The sequence below is a fragment of the Palaemon carinicauda genome, chromosome 6 (genome assembly GCF_036898095.1).
Source record: "Palaemon carinicauda isolate YSFRI2023 chromosome 6, ASM3689809v2, whole genome shotgun sequence".
NCBI classification, from domain to species: Eukaryota; Metazoa; Arthropoda; class Malacostraca; order Decapoda; family Palaemonidae; genus Palaemon; species Palaemon carinicauda.
In genome coordinates this window covers 90,485,995-90,511,749 of record NC_090730.1, presented here as the reverse complement: position 1 = coordinate 90,511,749, position 25,755 = coordinate 90,485,995, and the positions used below count along the sequence as shown (strand labels likewise).

Here is a 25,755-nt window from a genome sequence, read left to right as displayed (position 1 = left end):
AAATCACCAGAATCATAGTATTTAAAAAGATAGCCTCCAGTCTCCTCATGAAAACCTTTATATCATTAGTCCTGTTGATATCAATTAGGAGTTTGTTAGTGGGTCCGCAAATTTAGAACTTATTGTAAATGTTACCACCATTTCATTTACGTCTTCTTTATATATAGTTGATGATGCTCTGTTGAACCACCTTCCCTTTACTATATTGCTGGCAAAATAACCAAAAGGTGCATTAAATATTGAAAATTTCAACAACAACAAAATTAACATAAGATAGGCTACATAGGCTACAACGTTAGATTTCAATGTATTGGTTTTGCCCTGAAAATTTTTAGAAATACAATTTACTTTACTTACTTTAAAGGTTGCTTTTCTGTTACTATACTGCAAGGAACCCTACTCTCTACAGGACCCTCACTGTGGCTTCATTCATTTTATCGTAGGTCTATATACATTCCATGGCATTCAGCCTTTCACGCTGCATATTGCTCGTTTATTCTTTAAAATATTTCTATCAATTTCTTCCTTCCATTTCAAGCACATTTTAAAGTTAATTTTATTCTTTTAGAATTATCTCCGCTTATCAGTATCCAACTGTTTTTGTCATGCGTTCTGTCTGCACTAGGTTATAGGACTATATTCAGGTTTAACTTTTGCAATTACTTTATTAGTTTCTACAATCTCCTTTCTTTTTTGTCTATATCCGTTATTATCTTTTATCATGATCTCTTTCTCCAGGGTACTGTTTACATGCTATAGCTTTCCATCTAGCCAACTCTTTTCCAACCCTAGGACTAGGACTGCATCAATGGGGTCGCCAAGTCTCACATCCAAACTATGAATTCCATATCATTGTCGAAAACGAAGTGAATGACCATATATGAAATGCCAAAATTTTCGCGAACGAATCTCGCCCATCCCATAGCCCAGTCATTCCCTTTTATTATTATCGCCGGGTGAGGGGTGGAGCAGCTGATATTTTCGGCAGAGGGGTCAATAACTCCTATATCAATAAATATACTCAAATAAAACTTTAATGAATTATTTAGATATATAAAAGCTATGTTTATGCCAATTTTCATGTTCATACCTGCTATAGGCATGCCCTGGCTGACACTTTTGTTCGTAAGTGGAGATTTTTAGCTAAAAAATCAATGTGGGGCAGCAAACTACTCCCAGAGTTTCATAGATATCCAAACTATTTTCCACGTGATTTGGTGGGTATTATATGAACTACATTGATAACAATTTTCGTATCAATATTTGCCATAGAAAAGTCACAGTAGCCATTATTCCAGATCCGTGGGAGGCCGATATTCGGCGGCGCCGTAAATTACTCGTAGAATACTTCACATATCTCAATTAAATGTTCAGGGATTTATTTATGGGATGGATATTTACTTTGTCCATAAAAATTTTCATGTTGATATCTGCCATAATAAAACCACAGCAAACTTTTATTTCTGTATGGATTGAATGGTTATTTTTGGTGATGTAGTAAATTGATCCTAGAATAATTCACATATTCACATGAAAATTTCAGGGATTGGTGTGAAACATCGTTTTTCTGCTTCTGCCAAATTTCAGGGTAATATCTACAATTGAAAAGCCACAGCAATCATGTAGCCTTCTTAAATTACGCAGTTAAATGTAGCAACATTACAGGGAACTGGGTGATAGTGAGCAACATAACGAGGGACAATGCCGATCTCATAAACAATATTGTGAAGAATTTTCTTCACTCTTCTTCTTCAATCGTATTTTTAATTCTCTTCTACTAATACTATAGCTACCCCTTAAACGTTCTCTCCTACATCTAGTTTTCTTTAGCGAAATATAGGGAGGACTATTTTAAACTAAAACTTGTTGACAGCTCTTCTTCTTCTTTAGATTGCCCGGAGCTTCTCGTGACGTCACAGTGTAGATACACACAACAAAAGGCCTCAGTAACCCCGGCGTATGTTGGTTCTTTCCTTAACTACATGGGTCGGGATTAAATTCCTAAACTGAATTTTGATATAAATTTCAATACTGCTGAATTAATATATCTTTTATTTCTCTATACCAATTAAGGTTTGCTAATTTTAAGATGTATGCCCATCGCACCAGCCCATTGCTAATTGATCATTAAACTATTCACTTTTAGCAAGCCAGAATAGGTAGGATTGTTGTGTATATAAACTCCCTTAGAGCAGCAAGATTTCTCTAATGTATTTACTACAAAATCCTGCCTCCTCTGCACTCCTTGCAACAATACATTGCCCTGTCCTGATGTCCCGATATGGCACCCCCAATGAAGTACCCTACGCATCGAGCTCCTCACCTGTCTGGAAAGGTGAAGCCAGGTGATCGCCCTAGACCTAAGTGTCCGCCCATTCGTTTAGAAGCCGGCCTGCGCCTGGACGACTGACCTGCCTGGTCAGTGAACCCGTGCACCTCTGGCTCACCCCCACCCCTCTCTCCCAAAACTCGACTCACAAAAGATTGCTGCCGGTCGGAGAGATTGAGAAGAAGAGGACCCTGGTATACCATAGTTGCAGCCAAAGTGGGAATTTTGGGGGTGAGCCAGGCAAGAGTGCAAAGTGCTAATTAGTGCGACGACCAGGTCAACAGCCATCACGGGCATAGGACTAATCTTCAAAGGAGTGCAGGTACTACTACAAATGGCCATAGTTATTCCCCCATTTTTTCTTAGCTTAGACTAATTTTAACTTGCTTAGAATAACTGGCTTTTACACTATTCTGACTGTATGCGGTGGGATTGTGTGTAAATATTTTTCCGTTATTATTTCTTGCTTGGAGACTAGCACAGTCTCTGGGTCACATGGGCCACGTGTCCGACCCCATTTTGATTATTGATTATTTGCAGACCACGTGTCTAACTAATTATTTTCATTATTTTAAATTGCTTTCAATTTGCATTTCTTTTATGATATTTTTGTGTTGTTAAGATGTCCGTTTTGTTTTGATGTAAATTTGTGAATAAATCAATATTAGGTTAATTAAACCTCCTTAGTATTTTTGCTCCCTCATTTATTTTAATGTGTGAATTGAATAGTTGATTACGGGACAAAATACCCAATATTTAAAGAGTAAACCTAAGTAAGTCTATAGGTGGTAACAGCGAGGAACTTTGCATTAATATATTTGCTTCGAAGGTAAAGATCCTTATCTTTTAAATTACTTTACATCACTGCTCCCATTTTTATTTTGTCTAATTACATTAACGTAAAATACCTGTCCAGCATCTCACTGGGGTAGCTGGGACGGAGTCGGAACAGAGCCCAAGAATGAGATGACTATAGACCTGACAAAGCTAGAGTAGGCCATAAATTACCTATTTTCACGTGTGGAGTTCTCCGGCCTCTGGACAGTAAAATTTCCCCCTTTTGTATTTAAGAGTGATGGTTAGTGAACTGTGGTAGTAAAGGGTGTTTGTGCTAGAGAGTAAGTGCTCATTATCCTCCCCTGTTGATCTTTGAGTAACGACCATTAGGGAGATTTTCCCGGACTAAGTTCCCACTCAGAACATAAAAAATTCTCCACAAATATCCATCTCGAGTTGCAGCTAGTGCTATATTTCTATTTTGCCAGAATTACAGAGTCCTGCTCATTATATATAAAACAAGTTTGGGCATATTATCATAATTTTAACGCATATTTCCTAACCACCAATTACCCAACTTACTCTATTCTAAGGGTTGTTTTCCAGGTTCTATCGCACAGAGAGCCTTGTGCACTACAGGACCTACAAGATCTGTTTGTTGTATACATTACATATGGATATGAGCGTTTTTTCAGGTGGAGAGGAAGCTAAAGTTTAAAAAGGTACTAGGGGGGGGGGGTCGGGTCTGGAGGGTTGAACCAATTCTTTTTCACGAGGAAACCCCCTTTGATCCGATTTTCTGGCATCTGACAGCAGATCGTAGCAAAGCAAAATCATTTTTTTTTCTTTTTGACGAGTTTTATGCGATAAATTACAATTTGCACCCAATGACTGTTATAAAATACCGGTAGGCCTACTTGATGAATTTGCTAAAAAAATACTAACGATGTTAATTATTTGCTATAAACTCATTCCAATATCAACCAACTTACCGCTATCAGTTTGCTAAACCTTCAGTGTTTTTACTAGCAAATTCTTAACTCCATTGTTTGTTTGTCAGTTCCAATTTTATCTTTAAATTCTCAACGGCTTTCCCATTTTTGAAGTTCGTCTAATTTCTAGTTTACAAAAGACTCTTATCTAATGTTTTAATTGATAATTCTGTTATTTCAAATATGTCTTTGGTTTTAAATTATGGATGTCCGCAGGTGTGGACGTGTGTTTCAATGCTCTGTATCGAATCTGGCTTTAAACGGAATCATTGTATATCTCGTTGTTTATACTATGAAAAATCTCTTTGTGGGTGTTTGCTAGTATTGATATTAGTGAAATATAGTGCTAAAAAATCAGTGGTTTCCTTGTATGTGAGGTCTGTAGTGAAAGGCCTGACTCAGCATTTTTGTGTTGGGGCGGGGCTACTTGAAAAGTTCATTGAAAAATGATTCAATATGCCCTTCCTTAGAAAACAAAAAGAAAAACTTAATCCTGTGAATGATTTCGATCTATTTGTGACTGAAATCGACACGGTACTCCAAGGAAAAGAGGAAAATATAATGGCAGCAGCTTATGAAGAATGTGATGATTTAGGCAATCATGGCATGTGTGGGCACTGTGAGTCCTATGTCGATGATGGGATACAATGCGATGAATGCCGAAGATGGTACCATGATGAAGAAGCTTGCTCTAATTTAAGGGATGGTACAAGTACTCTTTTAAAAAGCAGGAACATCATTTATAAATGTCCAAAATGTGTTGAGACTGCATGTGTTGATGACATGACGAGACTAAGCATCAACATAGCAGAGATGAAGGTAAATGTACAACAACAGATGTCTGGTTTTATGGATATGATAACTGCTCAATACATTGATATGCGTCAAGAAATTGTTGAGCTGAAAGAGAAACTTATGGAATACGAAAAAGAGAATGTGACAAAGACTACATATACAAGTAAGTTGAAATCAAGAAACACGTTGGTTATAAAATCTACGGAGGAAAATAAGAAGGCTTCAGATATCAAGAAAACTGTCATGAAGAAGATAACCACGAATGTCGAACAGGTCAAAGCCTCTAAACAAGGCCACTTGGTAGTTAATTTTGCGGATAAAACTGGGTTAGAAAAGGCTAAAAATGACTTAGAAGAGGTCAAGAATGACATTAAGGTAGAAGTAGATAAAAAGGATCTACTTAATTAAACCGAAGATCAAGGTCTGCAATATTGATGAAAATGAAGATGATATAATTCCCAGTATAATGGAGAAGAATGAATGGTTGAATGATATATGTGAAAATGAAGAAGACTTTAAATTGATCAGGAAGTTTAAATCAAGACAAAGCGGTAAATTACACGTCATTATAAAGTGTAGTCCAACTATCAGGAAAGTCTTCCGTAAAAGAGATGATAGAGTATATACCACGCTTGGAGGATGCTGTAAAATCTATGATTCCTACAATGTATTTCAGTGTTATAAATGCCAGGAATTTGGTCATACTGCTGAAAATTGTAGCAAGACTCAGGTATGTGCCAAGTGTAGCCAGGATCATCGAACCACGGATTGTACTGTAAATACGTTAAAGTGTCATAACTGCACAGTGAGGAATTACAATGATACGAATCATAAGACATATGACGATAACTGTAAAGTATACAAGGAGGAGCTTACCAGGATAAAAAATAGAACCGATCATGGAGTCTAGCCCATTGGTTAAGTGTGGTCTGATAAATATTCAATCGGTGGGGAATAAAACCATAAAGATTAGAAATCTTATTAACGAAATGGAATTAGATTTATGCTTATTAACGGAAACTTGGTTGCAGGGAAATATTAGTGATAACTCAAAGATTCAGGAGATGACGCCGTGTACTCACGATTTCTACCACGTACCAAGAAAGGACAAAACTGGAGGAGGAGTGGGTGTCTTTGTGTCGAAAACCTTCTCTAGGGTTTCTATCATGAATGAAATAGTATTTGAAACGTTTGAATATATCTGTTTAAAACCGACAAGAAACAATAAGGTATTGAATATAATATCATTATATAGACCACCAGCGAGTAATATGACTAAATTCATTGAAGAATTTAGTATTCTTGTGGGTGTGGTGGACGATATTAAAAATACATTATTTGGTGGAGACTTCAACTGTTGGGTAGATGATGAAAATGATAATAAGGCTAAAGAACTCAATGAAGTATTTGAGATGTTTAATTTAATAAACAGTGTTTTGGTATCAACGTCAGTAGGTGGTCATACACTCGACTTGGTCATATGTGGAAAAGACTCAGACCTAAAAAAAAACCTTGAAATGGAACCAGACTTTGAGATCTCAAAAACACATAAACTCATCACCTTTAATGTTAATATAAATTGCACCAGAGTATTGAAAAAATGGATCACATATAGGGAACGGGAAAATTTTGATGCTGAGAATTTTATTGAAGCTAGTGTAGCGCAAATGTCTTGTGTGAACACACAATGTGAACATATGGTAGACATAGAATGTGTTGGGTGCTATACCAAGAAATACAACGACAATTTTGGAAAAATGTACGATACCATGTGTCCCATAAAGAACAAACAAATAGTGGTACGCGAAAATGTTAGATGGTATAATAGTGAGCTACTAAAGGCAAAAAGACACAGACGTAAGATGGAAGGTAGATGGAAAAGAGCCAAATCCTTACAAGCCAGAAATCTATATAATAAGGCCAGAAATGACTATAACATCCTGTTAGAAAAAAACAAAAAGAAAATTCTACAACGGCGAATGTAAAAAAACCAATAACATGAAGGACTTTCACAAAAACCTTGATGATTTGATGGGATTAAAGAAAAAATATGTGTTGCCTGACAATGTTTGTGCAGAGAGTTTTGCTATATTCTTTAGTGAAAAAATTGATAAAATCTATAGAGGCTTCCCCCAAAATCACTTGGAAGGACAGTCAGCTATGCCAGTGAAGGAGGGAAAGAAGTTAATAAAATTTAAGGAAATAAATATGTGCGACTTGTTAAAGGTTATGAGAGAGATGAAGAATACATATTGTGGAAACGACCCTTTCCCAAACAGTTCAATAAGTGAAGCTCCAAACAAGAAAGTTGTATATAATATTTACCTGAACATAATGAACCTAAGTATATCACAATCCTGTTTTCCTAGCTGTGAAAAAACTGCGTTGATCAAACCAATATACAAAGGAAAAGGTGATGTAAACGAGCTAAATTCATATAGGCCCATTTCAAATTTATCCTACGTGTCAAAGCTTATTGAAAAAATCATAAGTGAGTAATTATGGGCGCATATTGACGAGTTAGAGGTATTCCCGGAAAATCAATCGGCCTACAGAGCTAATCATTCTACAGAAACTACTTTGTGCTCAATAATGAATGATATGATAGGTCTTCTTGATGGGGGAAAGTGTGGAATTTTAATTATGTTAGATCTTAGTGCTGCTTTTGACACTGTTGTGCACGAGTACTTACTTGACGACTTAAAGTCTATTGGGGTGACTGAGGAAGCACTGAAATTTTTGCGAAGTTACTTAGTGAACAGGAAGACTATTGTAGAAGTTTCTGGAAACCGATCCAATGAGAGAATTCTTATGAAGGGTGTACCACAGGGTAGTGTCCTGGGCCCTATCTTGTTTAACATATATACTATCGAGCTATCACACATCTTGAAAAAAACAAAATGTGGGTTTTAAACTATATGCAGATGATACTCAGTTTTACCTCTCAATTTCAACAACACAAGATACAAAGAAGAAAATTGATGAGATAATGACTGAAATAAAAACATGGATGCAGAGGAAAAAGCTCAAATTAAATGATGATAAAACAGAATGTATGTTCTTTGGCACAAAGGTGGCTTTGAAGAATTACCAGTTAATTCAAAGTATAAAAATTGGTGATGCTGATGTTGGGATTGTGCCTGTTGTGAAAAATTTGGGTGTACTGATACTGTAATTTGTCAATGAAGGACCAAATTGTGAACACAGTGAAAGTGTGTAATTATCACCTGAGAAACATAGCATTTATTAGAAAATATTTAACAGAGGGCAGTACAAAAATTTTAGTGATGAGTCATGTAATATCAAGGCTTGATTATTGCAATTCTCTGTACTGCAAATTGCCCAATACACTACTAAGAAAGCTTCAAAATGTGCAAAACCGGGCGGCTAGACTGATAAAAGACATTAAATTTCGGGAGAGAATAACTTCTGCACTGATCGATCTACATTGGTTACCTGTTAAGGCTAGAATTGAATTTAAAATGTGCTTGTTGACTCACAAAGCACTCACAAGTGATAAGCCTAAATATCTTCGTGATTGCTTGGTCCCCTACCCTGAAGCTACCAGCGCCACTGTAAGAGTTAGACATGCAGATGACCCACATAGACTATTCGAAATTAGTGTGAATCATGCAATAGGAGGAAGAACGTTCAGCTATGCTGCACCGAGACTCTTTAACGACCTTCCACTCGATATCAAGAATAGCAATAATGTGGCAGCTTTCAAGAAAAACCTGAAGACTTATCTTTTTAGAAAGTGTTATAATAGTGACCTGAAAACTATTAAGCCTGAATACAAATGCTAGCGAAATAACTGATAACGATACAGAGCAAAATATTAACTGGAAAGAAATTATTTTTTTTTCACACACCAAGGCCCGCCTGAACAGACCTTTAGTGTTTGATGGAGGGCGAGAAATAAACCCGTAAAAGTAAAAGTAAAAGTATGGCAATGAAAACCTCACAAACAGAGAAGTTGTGAAGAAAGAATTTTTCTTCACTTCTTCCTTTTGTATTTAGTCTCTCCTAATATTATTGTTACCCCTTAAACATCCTCTCCTACATTAAGTTTTCTTTACAAAAACATTGGGAGAACTATTTTAAATAAACTGATCTGTTGACAATAGCGTACGTCATGTTCGTGACATCACAGCGTAGATACGCACAGCGAAAAGCCTAAGGGCCCAGCCGCATATTCCTGAAGTCTGGATGGAAATAGACCATATCGGATATTAGAACCAATCATAGCGTGTTTTGTAGCAGTGACGTCGTGAGACTCCGCCCTGCCTAGCGCTACCACGAATACACTTTTCTTAATTCTTGTAGAAGCACCAGTTATATTAATCTTATATAATAGGTTTAATATTGGTAAATATAGTTATTATAGATGTATACAGAAAATATGTATAAACTATGCTGTACCAGCTAATCTTTACGCTGGCGCTTATGCATAAGTTACTGAGATATGCTAGGCATATGGGACCATTGCTCAATGAAACACGCAGAAAGCCGTGCCCATGGCAATCAGCCACTTCATTACACAATAATTCATGCAGAAGCACCAGTTTTGAGAACATAATCTTGTGAGAGGTTATAATATTGATAATATAATTATTAAAAAAAAGGTACAGAGATACACAAGGCATATGACTGGCAACATTGCTCTATAAAACACACCAGAAGGGCTATGATCCCATGCTAATCAGTCGTTTCGTTACGTAATACTTCACCCGTTGAAACATGACTTAACTACTGATATTGGTCGCGAAAAGAGGACTATGATCCCATGGCAATCAGCTGTTTCGTTACGTAATACTTCGCCCATTGAAAAAATGACTCGACTGCTCATATTGGCCTCGGCACTTAAGCATTTGGTACATGAAGTAGGCCGAGTTTAAAATTTTTGTTACTTTGAACTTTATTTTGAATCATTGTACCCTTCAAAATGCAAACATTTGCCCTGTTGCTCATATATATTTCTTCTGTAAGTTGATTGGTTCTTTGCTAGGCGTATATATTTTCAATTGTTGTTTTGTAGTTTTGACTCGATATTTTTTAAATGTACATATTTAGTCAGGTTAGGCTAGAATACGGATGGTAAATCATGTTCGGAAGTATACATGGTGTGAGACAGGAAATATAGACCTTTATTTTAGTTGCTAGGGTAAATCTATGCTGCAATAAAAAAAAAAAAAAAAAAAAAAAAAACATATTGTTTTAAGAATATCTAACGGAAATGAGTAGCAAATTCATTCTAGTCAAAGAAAAATATAACAGATTTTTTTTTTCAATTTGCACAGATATGTAATAAAAAGCACATATTTACGTGGTGTATTACAATCAAGGCCATGCTCAGGTTTTGTTGTGCAGATATCCTAAACTGCAAAATTTTTGCTTTGCTTATACATAATACCATTGCAGCCTCGGATACAAAAAAGCTTTCCTTTGCTGATATTTTGTTGTAAATTTTAAAATCAATTGCATAGCTTGGAATTTAAGGGGAAAAACAAATTATTTACAAAAGATTATTTTATACAAAAGTTTATTATGTACAAAATATTACTCACATTGTACATCATACCAAAGTTGATTGACTCCAAACTGCACAGTTCCATTGTCAACCAGATACAATAAAAATGTATTAATTTATGTCTTAAGAGCTATAATAAATACATAAAATTGATACGTTGCCTAAACACTAATCAAAAACTATTGTGAAGTGTGAGAAATTTGAAAATAGGTTTCCTATTTTCCATTTGAATCAAATATATGCTAATAGAAAAATACATAAATATCACTATTTTTTCACTTAATGATTTGTGCCATGAGATTTCCCATTGGCCACGTTGCAGGAAATGTTGTGAGCCAAATTACGGGGACGTTTAGGTTATGAAGACATAAATGATAACACCTGACAGCCTTTACACAGTGGTGCAGCTCCCCTTGGCCTTCCAGTTGAGTGTCTTGCAATGGAGGGGAAGCCACTACCTTCAAAATCTAGCAAACTCAGAATTTCTTGTACACTCCATAGTGACTAAAGTACAAGTAACACGACACGACGAAAACAACAGACTATGAGAACTATAGGCTATAGACTCAATCAATTCGACAGAAGTTACAGAACAGGAACAGCACATGCAGTTTGTTTACATTGAGCAATGGTGCCATATACCTTGCATACTCAGACTCTCAGTACCTTGTTATAATAATAAGCGCCAGCGTAAATGCTAGCTGGTACAACATAGCTGATACGTATAATCTGTATGCATCTATAATAAAAAATATATTTAAAAATATTAAAACGTATTATATAAGATTGATATTGTCAAAACTGGTGCTTTTGCAAGAATTAAGGAAAGTTTAGAGGTGGTAGCACTAAGGAGGGCGGAGTCTGCTCACGTCACCGCTCCAAAACACGCTCTGATTGGTTCTACTATCCGAGAGGGTCTATTTTCATCCAGACTTCAGGAATATGCGGCCCGGCCAGACCAAGCACGGCTAGCGGCGAGGTTAGAGGCAAGAGGTTCCTGCGGCAAATGGAAACCTTAGGTATCTTATGTAGGTGGCCAGATAGGAGGCGCGGGAAGTCTCACGCCTCCTATCTGGCCACCTACATAAGATACCTAAAGTTTCAATTTGCCGCAGGAACCTCTTGTCGCTAACCTCGCCGCTAGCCGCGCTTGGTCTGGCCAAGCCCTAAGGGCTCGGTCAGACCAAGCGTGATGAGCGGCGAGGTTAGCGGCACTGCTCAGCGGCAAGCCAGAGATAAAATGTTGGGTGGCCACACCGGAACCGCCACACCTCTCTTGTCTCCTCACTCCCAGCTGATAGCCTTCCTCATAAACATGACGATGGTGTTTGAGTAGGAAATTACTTCCGATTAAAAATCGTTATTTTAATCTGAACTATAAATTACACAAGAGTCTGGATTCACGATTTTAATAAACAGAGAAGGGAAAATAAGTTAATTTTGAAATTAATGTTGCCAGTCTCGTTTGTACGGCGACAGATTTAATGAATATCTGCATATTTCACAAGTCTTTTGATTCTTTGATGGCAACATCCTTCCTGGATTCAGACTCAAAAAACAAACGTCAAACGATAGACAACCTCAATCTCTTACCAGCTATTATAATTGCTTCAAATATGATAAAGTTCACGAAAAATCATTGTCCCTTTCATTCCAGAATTAACTAGCATTTGCATAAGATATATTGTTTAAATGTACATCCGAATCTTTTCACATTTGAAATTTCTCTATATCTTATATATATATATATATGTGTGTGTGTGTATATATATATATATATATATGTACATATATATATGTACATATATATATATATATATATATGTACATATATATATGTACATATATATATATATATATATTTATACATATATATAGATATATATATATATATATATATGTATATATATATATATGTATATATGTATATATATATATATATATATACATATATATATATATATACATATATATATATATATATCTATATATATGTATAAATATATATATATATGTATATATATATATATATATACATATATATATATATATATGTGTGTGTATATATATATATATATATATGTACATATATATATATATGTACATATATATATATATATATATGTATATATATATATATATATATACATATACATATATACATATATATATATATATATATACATATATATATATATATATCATACATATATATAGATATATATATATGTACATATATATATATATATATATATACTAAATGGTGATTAAATAGGTTGCAAAGCACAAAAAAGTGTAGGCCTACCCACTATTTTATTACCATCCATTTGCAGTTGATTGCCATAACTTCCGTTTATTTAATCTATTTTTGCTCTCCGAAACACCTCCCAATAAATTGTTGATTAGTAATGGCTGGAAACGAACAATTGAACGCATACCCCTTCAAGAACTGATGAAAAATAGCGTAATCTTGGATGAAGACGCTCGAGCCGCCGCGATTTTTTAAAACATGAAACATAGTCTGGCGGCAACTGCAGCGGCTTGAGGCTTCCCGCGCCTCCTATCTGGCCACCTACATAAGATACCAAAGGTTTCAATTTTCAGCTGGACTCTTTTGCCGCTAACCTTGCCACTAGCCGCGCTTGGTCTGGCCGGGCCCTTAGCCGGCGTGAGGTGGTTCTTTCCTCAAACTACTCGGTTTGAGATAAGATATTAAACTGGTTTCGAATATAATTTTAATACTGCTGACTTGAAAGCAGCTTTTATTTCTCAATACCAATTAAGGTTTGTTAATTTTAAGATGTATGCCCATCGCACCAGCCCATTGCTACTTTCTTATTCCAGTTAATAACTTTTAGCAAGCCAGAATAGGTAGGATTATTGTATATGTAAACTCTCTTAGAGCAGCAAGATTTCTCTAAGAATTTTGTGCAAAATCCTGCCTCCTAGGCACTCCTTACAACAATGTATTGCCCTGTCCTAAAGTCCCGATATGGCACCTCCACAGGGTTACCCTGCGCCCCCAATGACCGTCACCTGTTTTGGAAGGTTAAGCCAGGTGAACCCTCACGCCCTAGCGTCGCCCCTTTCGTTCAGTAGCAGTAATGAGTGACCGGCTGACCTACCTGGTCAGTGAATCTGTGCACCTCTGGCTCACCCGCCCCTCTCCTAAAACTCGACTGACACAGAAACCTGCAGGTTGAAGATAGGGAAGGACACGAGCCTGGGAGTCCCTATCTATCCCAAGCGAGGAGTCTATAGGTGGACCAGTCAAGGGTGCATTGTGCAAACTGTGCAACTATTCGGTCAACAGCCATTTGAGGACAAGGGCTCTCTTCCAAGGATTGCAGGTACAAATACGTGGCCACTTAGTTTGTCCCCCATTTTTAGGTTAGACTAATTTTTACTTAATTTAGGTTTAACTGGCTGTTACATATTCCGGGCTGTGTGCGGTGGAATTTTGTGTACAGTTTTTACATATCATTCCTGCTTTCGAGACTAACACAGTCTCGGGGTCACAGGGACATATGTCCGACCCAATTTCAATCATTAATCATTGCAGAAGACCACGAGTCTAAGTAACCATACTTTTTATTATTTTGCATTTCTTTTATTACATTTTGTGTTTGTTAAGATTTGTGTTTCTTTCTATGTAAATTTGTATAATAAAGCAAGATTAGGTTAATTACCCCTTCGTATTTCTACTCCTTCATTTATTTTATTATGTCTATTACGATTATTTAATCTCAGGACAGTATACCCGATATTTTGAAAGGAGTAAGCCAAAGTAAGTCATAAGTGTATTAGCGAGTGACTTCGAATTAAATCTATCAGCTTCGAAGGTAAAGATCCATATTTCTAACTTTTACTTTATACTACTTTATTGCCATTGTCTCAATAATTACTTAACGTAAGATTCCTCTCCAGCATCTCACTGGGGTCCCTGAGACGGAGCCGAAACAGAGCCTAAGAGTGCAGATGACCTTAGACCTGACAAAGCTAGAGTAGGCCATTAAATTACTTTTATTTCACGTGTGGAGTTTTTAGGCCTCTGGACAGAGTACAATATCCTCTTTTGCATTTGAGTGATGGTTAGTGAACTACGTCATCAAAGTTATTAGCAGGGTGTTTGTGCCCTGAGTGATAGTGCTCCTTTCCCTCTTCTGCTGATCTTTGATCTTTTAGGAACTGACGTAGGGAGACTTTCCCGGAACAACAAGTTCCCACTCAGCAATTAAATAAAAAATCTCCACAGAAGTAATCCATAGACTTGCTTATACCATAGATATCATGCATATCCTAGTGGACATAAAAATGGTTTTCAAAATGCCTATCTATTAGTAAAAACTATATATATATATATATATATATATAAGGAGAGAATGCCTTGATGAAGTCATTGAGCTTCAGCACGGAAATGATATGCCGTGCTGAAGCTTGGTGACGGGCAAGAGGGCTCTCGAACTTGGGGAAATTGCTCCCCAAATTCAAACCTAAATTTCTCTCTCTCTCTCTCTCTCTCTCTCTCTCTCTCTCTCTCTCATCAATTTTTTACTCTGAATATTACTTCGACCTTCTCCTAATTTTATAAACTTTCTTTCATGTTGCTGTCCCAACTCTATGAAAAAAATTCCCTTTTACATATGTGTATATATGTACACACACACCCATATATATATATATATATATATGTATATATATATATATATATATATGTATATATATCCTTTTTTTTAAATAGGGTGGATGTTTCTACATCCATTATTGCCGCTGGCATGGATGTTTCTATTTCCGTTATTGCTGCCTGCTTCGATGAATGGCAGAAGGTATCATGGTTGAGAAGTATTTGATTTCAAAACTATATGTAAGAGTATTACATAATATCAGCCATCCCGAAGATGGTTTGGACCTTTTTGGAGGAACTATTCTCAAGCATTAGGTCTTCAGAATCCAGGGGGATCCAGTGCTTGGGGTAGGACTCTCTGCTTTTGTCCGGAAGCCCTTCATTACAGATATGGGGGGAATGACTCCATAGTTCCTTGGTTTCAGCTATAACAGTCGGGTTCAGCTTACACCTGTGCCTCTATATCTGTTTTAGTGCTATTCTTCGGGTAGGGTATGGAGTGGACCATCTGGGAAGTATACTCTTATTGTACCGATAGTAGAGAGTGCAAATTTCCTTTTTGACGTGTGATGCCTCAGTATTGTCGAGCAGGTAAAACAAACCCATCATCTTTCCAATCTCAAACCTGTCTTATGGATTCTTCAAACACCGGTACCCCTCCCCTGGATACGCTGACTCCCCCCCCCCTCCCCCGGCACTGTTGACAACCTTTGTTGATTCATTTAAAGAAAATTCCGTTGACGACTTAGGAACTAAAAAAGGGTAATTTGGGAAACAGGAAATTTAAAAATCCTGCATGTTACCCAAATTCCATTCGAAGCCAATTATGATATGCTGCATAAATTATGTGAAAGCTACGGATTAATAAAAGAAATTAGAATGAAACTTCAAGATGATGGATGGGATTCTTGGATATCATTTAATAGTCATGATGAAAAATTCAATGCAAGCTGTAACATTATGAATATTAAAATAGGTAATATGAATATTAAGGGTACTCTGTGTGATGGGGTACCTAAAGATCTGAAAATCTACAGACCAGCAGACTGGATTGACAAAGACGCACATATAGTTATGCCATCCCAAAGAAAGCCAAAACCACCAATGTGGCTTCTTGCTCAATCTACAGGAGGTACAGAAAATATATTAAGATCTGCAAATTCTTCCGAGGAAGGTAGGAATGATCGCACCTGGAGATATATCTCGATTTGACAAGAAAAGTTACTCGATAAATTCCAAGTCATATACACAATGTGTTATATTGTCCAATTTAAAGACAGACAATGATGATATAAAATTGGACATCAAACTCCATCTAAACTTTGGCTACGGAAGAGGAGTGGTTTTCAATAGAGACCTAAATGAATTCACAGAAGAGGAGATATTGGCTATGTGTCCATTAAAAGTATGGAAAGTGCATAAAGAACCTGGAACATCAATGATTATCCATACCTTCCAGGATGCTGATGTACTTTTTCACATTGACATAGAAAATGAAAGGATTAAAGTTTGATCTTTTAAGCAGAAGCCACTGCAATGTTTTAATTGCTTTAAATTTGGGCATCCTTCTAAAGTTTGTAAGAATGATAAAATTTGTAATACTTGCTCAATCTTTACCATAGAGAATGTACACTTGAGGCAAGGTGCTTGAACTGCAACTCTAATCATTAATCTACTCATAGGAGCTGCCTGTTGTATAAGTTAGAAGAAGTTCCCCTCCTCAATAAATTAATCATTGAACATGTAAGCGTAAGGCATGCCAAGAGATCATTAAATAAATCGACTAAATTTGCAGACATTAAGAAAGGGAGGAAAAGCTCCTTAGGAGTTATCTAACCCACCTATTGCTGTAGGTAGTTCTCTAAAAAGAAATTCACCATCTAGTGATAAAGCGCTGCATAATAAGTCAAGAATATCTCCTACTAATGATTTACCATTGTGTATTAACAATAAGATAATGCCCACCACTATTCAACCTTTATCCCCCATTACAAAGGATAGTACTAACATCTCCCAGGCTACTTCCTTGCCTGATTCCACTTTAAAACCAAGTTACCAGGTGCACCTGTAGTGGGAAGGTGCAAAAACCTGGTAGCTCACCACCTACTTTTAATCGAAAAAGAGAAAGATCTCCATCTCTCTCGCCCTTTTCTATAAGAAACATTAAAGTTATGACATAAAATAAATATGATGTTTTGTCTGTTGATGTTTCTGATGAACCGGGAAACAATTTAAATAGATTAGAAATTCAAGTTGAAGTCCACCATCCCGCACTGCAATTATATCAAAAGGGAAAAAAAAAAAAACACACAAAAACCAATCTATCAAGACCCTCTCTAATAAAACACCGGAAAATATTGTTAGATCAAAAATCTCTAATGGGGGGTCTTCCAAAAATAAACCATAGTTTTTCTTCCTTTTTGCAATGGAATTGTCAGGGTTTAAGGGCTAAATATAAGGAGCTTAAGCTCCTCATTCATGAGCACTCCCCCATAATAATATATCTACAGGAGAGCAAACTTGATCATAATACTCTGTCCTCGAGAATATATTAGTTATAGGAAACCATATGACCACTGAGTAGGGAGCCGTGGTAGAAGTCTCGTAAACATTCGTCGAGATGTTTCCCAAATATCTTTGTCTATTCGTATACCTCTGCAGGCAGTGGTTGTACAGATTAACATAGGGAGAAAATATATAATTTGCTTCCTGCACTTGCCTCCAAATGATAACATTTTGTTTGATAATTTAGTATTTGTAGAGGTGATTCAACAACTCCTCCAACCTTTTCTTTTACTCGGAGATTTGAATGGTATATATCCTTTACGGGGTGATGTTTTAGCAAACACTAGGAACCATGTTATATCATCAATTGTGGAAAGTGGGGATGTCGGACTCCTTTGTACAGGAGAGCCCACACACTTTCATGTCCAGACAGGTACCTTGTCATACATTGACATATCAATCTCAAACTCTAATTACCTTCTTGATTTCGATTGGAGGACATTGGATGATTGGCATACTAGTGATCATGCTCCAATTATTACAAACACCAGCAACGGTCCACCTTTACAAAGATCACCACGATGGAATCTTGATAAGGCGGACTGGGATAGATTTCGTGAGCTGAGCGAAATTGAAAGAAATGCAGAACAGTTTGAAAGTGTTGATGATGTCATAGACTTACTGAATAGAACTTTTCATACAGAAGGAGTCAATTCACTTCCCAGAACAACAGGGTTATTCAAACGACGACCAGTCCCCTGGTGGTCTTCAGAACTAATTGCCCTGCACAGAGCCACAAGTAGGTCCTTAACTGGATTGTGCAGACGCCGTATCGAAGATAATTTAATTATATACAAGAAATATAGAGCACAGTTCCGTCGTGCCATGAAAGAAGCTAGGCGCCAGTCTGGGGTATCTTTTGTTTCCCCAATTAACAGTAAAACACCACCATCCTGTGTGTGGAGAAAAGTAAAAAAGATATCAGGCAAATTCACCCCCAACCCACCACCAGTGTTGAAGGTGAATGATCAGTATGTTTCTGGATCAAGTGAGGTTAGCAATGCCCTGGCTGATTATTTCACCAATGTATCATGCAAGTGTGAAGCAGCCCCTAGTCACCAGTTTAGGAGCACTGAAGAAAAGAAAATTTTAAATTTTGCAACAGGAAAGGAAGAGTTATACAATTCTCATTTTACAGAAAGAAAGTTTGATCCCGCAAAACACCGTGTTCGTAGATACAGTGGAAATGTTATAAATTTATGCGGAGAAACTTATGTAAATGTGAATTATGGTCACAAAATGTTGAAACAAATTCTTAATTGTAAATGCCAATAATGTTAATCTGTTGGGTAGGGATTTATGCCGAAAGATGGATATTAAACTTGTGTTACCTGATGTTATGCAACATTCTGATAAGGTAAATAATGTAAATGTGAGTAAATATGATGACATCAGGAATAGAATTTTGTCTGAATTCAATACATATTTACGTGATGAATTTCAGTCTGACGTAAAACATACTGTCTCCTTAAATGTCATGTCTGATGCAAAGCCAATTTTTGCAAGAGCTCGACCTGTTCCATTGCGTTTACGAAGTAAGGTAAAAGAAGAACTTGACAGGTTAATTGCTAGTGGTAAGATATCTAAGGTATATTCCAGTGATTGGGCTTCACCCACAGTTAATGTCATGAAGGATGAGAATCACATTCGAATATGTGGGGATTTTTCAGTTACAGTCAATAAATTCCTTAATCCGGAAGAGACTCCATTACCCTCTATTGACAAGGTCATTGCACAAGTTGGCTCTGCAACAGTTTTCTCTAAAATTGATTTGGTACATGCATTTTTAAACTTGCCGTTAGATATAGAATCTAAGAAATATATAACAATTAACATTTGTGAAGGGTTGTATCGATACAATTACCTCCCATTTGGCTTACGGGCTAGTCTCGGTATATTCCAGTCATTTATGTTACATTTACTGAATGACTTATATGATGTGATTATTTACCAAGATGACCTATTTATTTTGTCTCCTAATGTTGATGAGCATACTGTTACCTTGAGGAGAGTATTAAACACTTTTCAGGATGTTGGTACCAAAGTTAATAACAATAAATGTTCCCTTTTTACAGATGAGGTGCATTATTTAGGGCATATTTTCAATAGTATGGGGCTGCATACTGACCCTGGAATAGTTCGTTCCATTGTTGATGCACCTGCACCCAAAGACTTAAATCTATTGCAAGCATTCTTGAGACTTTGTAACTATTATAAACAGTTTATTCCTAATTTCACTGACGAGTTTGCCCCATTGTATAGATTATTGCGTAAAATTGCAAGATTTGTATGGAATCAAGAACAACAGAAGTACAATGATACTGTTAGCTTATTGTTCACATCTCACAGGGTTCTACAGTTGTATAATCCAGGTTATGATACCTTGTTGGAAACAGACAGTACAAGGTATGGGATTGCTGCTGTAGACTACTGATGCAACGTACAGATATGTACTCTCAGTGGCTGCCTATAAAATTTGCATCACGTTCTCTGAACAATGCGGAACGTAATTACTCAAATGTGGAAAGAGAAGCATTGTCTGTAGTGTTTGGGGGTGAAAAATTCAGAGAATTTCTTCTCGGTTCAAAATTTATCGTTAGGAATGATCAACAACCTTTGCGTAAATTGTTCTCCCATACAGCAGGCGTACCTTTCACATGTTCTGCTAGGTTACAGCGTTGGTATTTAAGACTATCTCAGTTTAATTATTGTTTTGAATATTCAAAAAGTACAGATAATGTTAACAGTGATTGTTTAAGTAGACTACCTCCACCTGAATATGGTCATGATTGTGAGCCATATGAACTAATCTTTACTGTAAATTCCCTGTCGGATATAAATATAACCTGTATTAAAATTCAAAAGGTGACAGATAAGGATGAAAGTTTATCTGAAATGAAACATTGTATAAAATACGGTATTCCTATTAATGCTAGAAAAATTTCACATAGGCCATCCAGGAATATGTAGTATGAAGTCTTTAGTGTGCTCTCTTATCTGGTACCCTAACATTGATCATGACGTTGAAAGGCTGGCTGAAAATTGTGAGGTGTGTCAGTCTGTTCAAGCAAGACCAAGTAAGACTCAACATATCTTATAGCCTACTCCACCGATGCCTTGGACTCGTGTTCATTGGTGATAGGTGATGATGTCTTGTAGATGAAGACAGATGATTACAGAGATGGAGAAGTAAAATCCCGAGTCGTAGATTACATTTATTCCACACAGCAAGGGGTTATGAACAGTGGTGCTCTGCAAGGCGTACAGCTCGTGCCAAGAGAAGCAAGACGACTATCTATGCGCATGCACGGAGTGCTGACAGTGCGACTCATGCGCATGCGTTTGCAACGGACAGAATTTATGAATAGTAAAGGGTACATATATGAAAGATAATATATACAATAATCTACACCTCCCCTCCCCTTTTGCGTTCAAATAGGTATCTTGAACGTACTAAGCAAGTTACATACAATGAACTAAGTAAATAATAGTGTGCAAAGCAAATAACATAAGATATATCAAATATAAAATTATGCAGCCAGTTGCATAAATGGCCCCAGGGCCTTGTACACTATGTAGGCCTGTTTAATCTTGGAGACCTGCGGGAAGTTGTGGAGGGAATTGATGACTTTTCCATGTCAGAGCTAGGGACCACAGGGAGATCAGAGTTGGGAACTTGATTGGGACTGGGTACTGGATACAAGAAGCGACGGTTCCGACGTAGCACTCCACCACTAGGGAGGCGAATTTCGTACTCGCGTGATCTCGTGCCACCCATGATAATCCCGATCTTGTCCCACCTATGGGATGTTGGGTCCTGGAGACGGACATGTTGGCCCACATTCAGTCTGGGCAGGGGACGGGCGTGGGCGTTGTAGTTGCGTTTTACTTGAGCCGCTCTGGCAGCAACTCGTCGGTCACAATCATGGGCCCTTTCTTGCCAACATTCCATGAATGACTGAGGATGGGCGGGCACACACGTACGGAGAGGGTGACCATACAGGATCTGGGCAGGAGAGCGACCAGAGTGGTTAGGCATGTTACGTAACTCAAGGAGGCCACGATCAAAAGCCTCACAGTCAATGTTTCCTGAAGGGGCCGTTTTGAGGATCAAGTGCTTGACAGCTTTGACGGTGGCCTCGGCATGTCCATTAGACTGCGGGTAGTGTGGCGATGAAGTTATGTGGTGTACACCCCAACGCTCTGCGAAGTCAGCAAACTCTCTGCTGGTAAACTGGGGTCCTCCATCGGTGCGTAGGCGCAGGGGAACACCTACCTCTCTGAAGTAGCGGCAAAAGTGCCGTATGGTTGAGGAGGCAGTGGTGTCGCCCTTGCAAGGGACGACCACAGGCCAGCCGGAGAGGCGGTCAGCGACAACAAGGAAGGACTTCCCCGCTACCTGGAAGAAATCCGCTGATACCGACTCGAAGGGCCTCGATGGGTGGTCATCGTTGTGAAGAGGTTCCTGCTGTTGGCTTGGGCGTAGGACTTGGCAGGGCTCACAGGCGGCAACGGTGTTAGCAATGTTAGAGTCTATCCCAGGCCAGAAGACAGTTTGTCGAGCTCGACGTTTAGTGGCTTCAACACCTCGGTGGCTGTCGTGGAGTCTGGCGAGTGTGTGGCGACGTAGAGCGGCAGGAACTATTATTCTGGCACCGTAGAGCACGAGGGTGCCGTCAGTAGAAAGGGCTTCTCGTAGCTTCCAATACGGTAGCAAAGAAGCATGCAGGTCGTACCGATTCGTGGGAAATCCGGACACAATGCAATCACGAAGGCGGACGTAGTCAGGGTCGGCCTGCGCTGCTGTTGACATGTCCTGTAGAGTTCGGTCGGCGTTGATGATTGTGGCATCTTCTTCCTGGGAGGCTATTACGACGTTGATGACAGACCTGACGTGTGACGTTACTTCAGCACAGCCGATCATATCCTCAGACGTTGGGTAGCTAACAGGTGCGCGCGAGAGTGCATCAGGAATGCATAAAGACTTGCCAGCACGCCACATTGCAGTAAACTGGTATTGTGACATACGTTCCTTCATTCGCTGGAGCCGTGGGTTTTCGATCATGTCCAGCGTGTAGCTGTTGATAATAGGCACTAGTGGACGATGGTCTGTTTGCAGAGTGAAGGATGGCAGTCCTTGGAGGTACAAACGGCACTTTGTGAGAGCCCAAGATACAGCAAGCATCTCCAACTCTATTGTCGCATACCTCGTCTCGGCGTCTGCGAGAAAACGGGATCCACATTGGACTACTCGGAGACGTCCGGAACCATGGTCCTGGAGGAGAGCGTAGCCTATTCCGTAGAGACGAGATGCATCAGTTTGGAGAATGGTTGGCAAAGTTGGGTCAAAAGACGCTAGAACTGGAGGGCTTGAAAGTGCTTGCTTCACACGTTTGAAGGCCTGGTCGTGGTCCGGTGTCCAAATAAAAGAGCGCTTAGGGCTCATGAGTGGGCGTAGGGGCTGTGCAGTCAGGGCGATATCTGGAGTGAACTCTGCCAGTTAGTTAACTAACCCCATGAAAGAACGTAAGTCCGTCAAGTTGGAAGGTGTGGGAAAGTCTTGCAGAGCTGTGACTCGTCCTGGATCGGCAGCTATTCCTTCTTCGGAAAGGGTGAATCCACAGAAATTTACTCGGGTCTCCGCTACTACGAACTTATCTCTGTTGAGAGTGATGCCGTTTTTGCGACAGCGAGTGAGTAATTCGTGGATCCTGTGGTAATGTGACAGTAAGTCGTCGTCAAAGATGAGAATGTCATCGACAACCTTGACACATTTCTTCATACCCTGGAGAGCTAGGTCGCCGCGGTAACAGTAGGCGTCGCCGGTGGCAGCGAAGCCCATAGGTCCTCGGCAATGCTGGAAGCGTCCATAAGGAGTAATGAAAGTGGTGAGATGACGGTCCTGCTCCGCTAGCTCCATCTGCCAGTAACCGTGTAGAGCGTCCGCAGTGGTGAAGAATTTGGCTGTGGGATCGACGGTACGAACAGCAGCCATGGGTGTGGGCGAAGGGTGGGCTGGTCTGGAGACTTGAGTGTTCAGCTTGGTGAGATCCACTGTGATGCAAACTCCTTTTGCCTTTGGGGCGACGACTAGAGGGTGGCACCATTCCGAAGGCTCGTCTCCACAAGGCTTGATGATACCCTGCTGGACCATAGAATCTAGTTCTATCTTGACAGGTTCGCGGAAAGCATAGGGAATCTGCCGTGGGGTGTGAATGGCGAAAGGAACAGCGTCCTCTTTAAGGTGAATTTTCATTGGAGGTCCTGCCATCGACCTCAGTGGAGCTGCTTTAAGGTCCTCCTTAGACACAAGCACATCAGGGAAGGTTCTAAGGAAATACTCTCGGGCCTCAGCAGGGGTCGAGTTGGCGTGGAGGGGTAGATCCTTACATCGGTTCACGTGGACGACCTGTAGGGTGGGCCGTGGAAAGTCTGGCGGTATGATGGCCAACTCCTTGCAGTGTGCGTAGGACAGGAGTGGCATCTGGACACCTTCATGGACTTGGATCATGGCATGACAGGATCGGTTGGCCAAAGACAGAGTGGCCTTAAGGGTACCTAAAGCTGGTGTCATCTGTGATCCATCTGCTGTGAGTGTCACTGAGGTGGCAGAACATTGTAGCTCATTCCTGTTGATTTGCAGCAGTTCCAAGTGCTGAGGACCCATCACTGATACGTCAGCTCCTGTGTCTGGAAGCATCATAATCTTGGATGTCTCACCCTTGTAGGTGAGGTCGAGGGAGACGGGTACCGGTGAAGGGCAAGTTGTTGTGGAAAGGGCCTCAACCTTGCGACAATTTGAAAGCCTGCTGGAGGGGAGCGTGGCTTTGGGTGGGCCGCCCTGCTTGGCATTCATCTGCTGTCGGCAACATCTGTCGTAGTGACCCACTCGGCCACAGTGTCTACACGTGGCCTTGTTGGCAGGACACTTTGAAGTCTTCTTCCAGTGTCCCTTGCCGGCACAGTTTCCACATATGCTGTCAGCAGCTGGACACTTTTCTGTAGAGCCGTGCTTTTTTGTGCAGGAAAGGCATGAAGTGTCCCTGTTAAAGTTTGGGTGGGAAGTAGCACCTTTGCTGCCATGTCCTTTGGTTTTCTTGTAAGTAGAGACAGCACACAATTTAGAAGGAGGGGCACGTATGGCGGTGGTGGCTGTCCTTGTGGCCTCATAGGAGCGACATTCATTGACCATGGTGGCCAAAGAAGCTGAGGTGTCCAGGGCAATAAGTTTTTGTGTGAGCTCCTCATCTCTGACTCCCATGATGATGATCATCTTAAGCTGAGTTTCCTCACAAACTGCACACTGGCCAGGACAGACGTCGATTTCCTCTGCTACGTGCTTCAGTCTGACGTAGAACTCACTGAAGCTTTCCCCTTCCCTCTGTTTGCAGGAAAGCAGGTCCCTGCAACGTAAAGCTTCATTTCGCAGGTTCTTGATGTGTTCCTGGAGAACATTTAAAACTTCCTCCACACTCCGATCTGTGTCTGGTGACACATTGAGTGTGTGTTCCAGTATTCTTTGAGTCTCCAGGCTGAGGCACATACGAAGTTGTATTAGCTGCTTCCTGGTAGATAAAGTCCCTAGGTCCACCATCACACTGTAGTCATCCCAGCGTCTATGCCATTCCCTAAACACTTGGTATGTGGCATCGGGACGTAAGGGCGGTGGGGTCTGGGCGATGGCTTTCTGTGGGAGTGGGTGCTGGGAACTTGAAGGCACTGACGATTGAGTAGGAAGTTGTTGCGAGTCCGGTGGTGTTGCTTGCTGGTGGCCAGGGTTCACCATGAGTAGCTGCAACAGGGCGGTGAAACGCTGGGCTTCCTCCTCTCTTCTTAGGTTGTCCTCTTGGCGACGTAGTTCTTCCTCGTGGCGACGTTGATCCTCCTCTCTCCGACGTGTAGCCAACTCGGCCTGTCGAGATTCCTCCAGGTACTTGATAAGGAGCCTTAACTCCCCACCTGTAGCTGTTGGAGGCGGTATAGTCAGGTGTGGTGAGAGTAAAGGCAGGGTTTCCATCGTTGAGAAGGCTGGTGGGGTTCGACGGTCTGTTGGTGAGCCTGGGTGTGAAGGCAACTGGCGGTCTTCATTGTCCTGGTCATGTTGCATATCCCCAGACTCGTCTTGATATGAGGTAGTCGACAT

General features: G+C 39.5%; 1 protein-coding gene across 1 annotated transcript; it reads right to left on the bottom strand.

Moving 5' to 3' along the window:
• Window positions 1-21,183: 21,183 nt before the first annotated feature.
• Window positions 21,184-25,755, bottom strand: LOC137643143 (uncharacterized). Its single transcript, XM_068375994.1, has 2 exons — window positions 23,544-25,755; window positions 21,184-23,093 (listed from the first exon to the last, which is right to left on the bottom strand). Exons 1-2 carry the CDS (start codon window positions 25,753-25,755, stop codon window positions 21,184-21,186), a joined length of 4,122 nt encoding a protein of 1,373 aa, XP_068232095.1.

Bases quoted from the DNA above. Each gene is read 5' to 3' on its own strand.
- LOC137643143 (XM_068375994.1), bottom strand. From the start codon at position 25,755: ATGTCGACTACCTCATATCAAGACGAGTCTGGGGATATGCAACATGAC. The intron at 23,094-23,543 runs GTTACTGGCAGA...AGTTCACTCCAG, and splicing joins CACTGCGGACGCTCTACACG to ATATCGCCCTGACTGCACAG.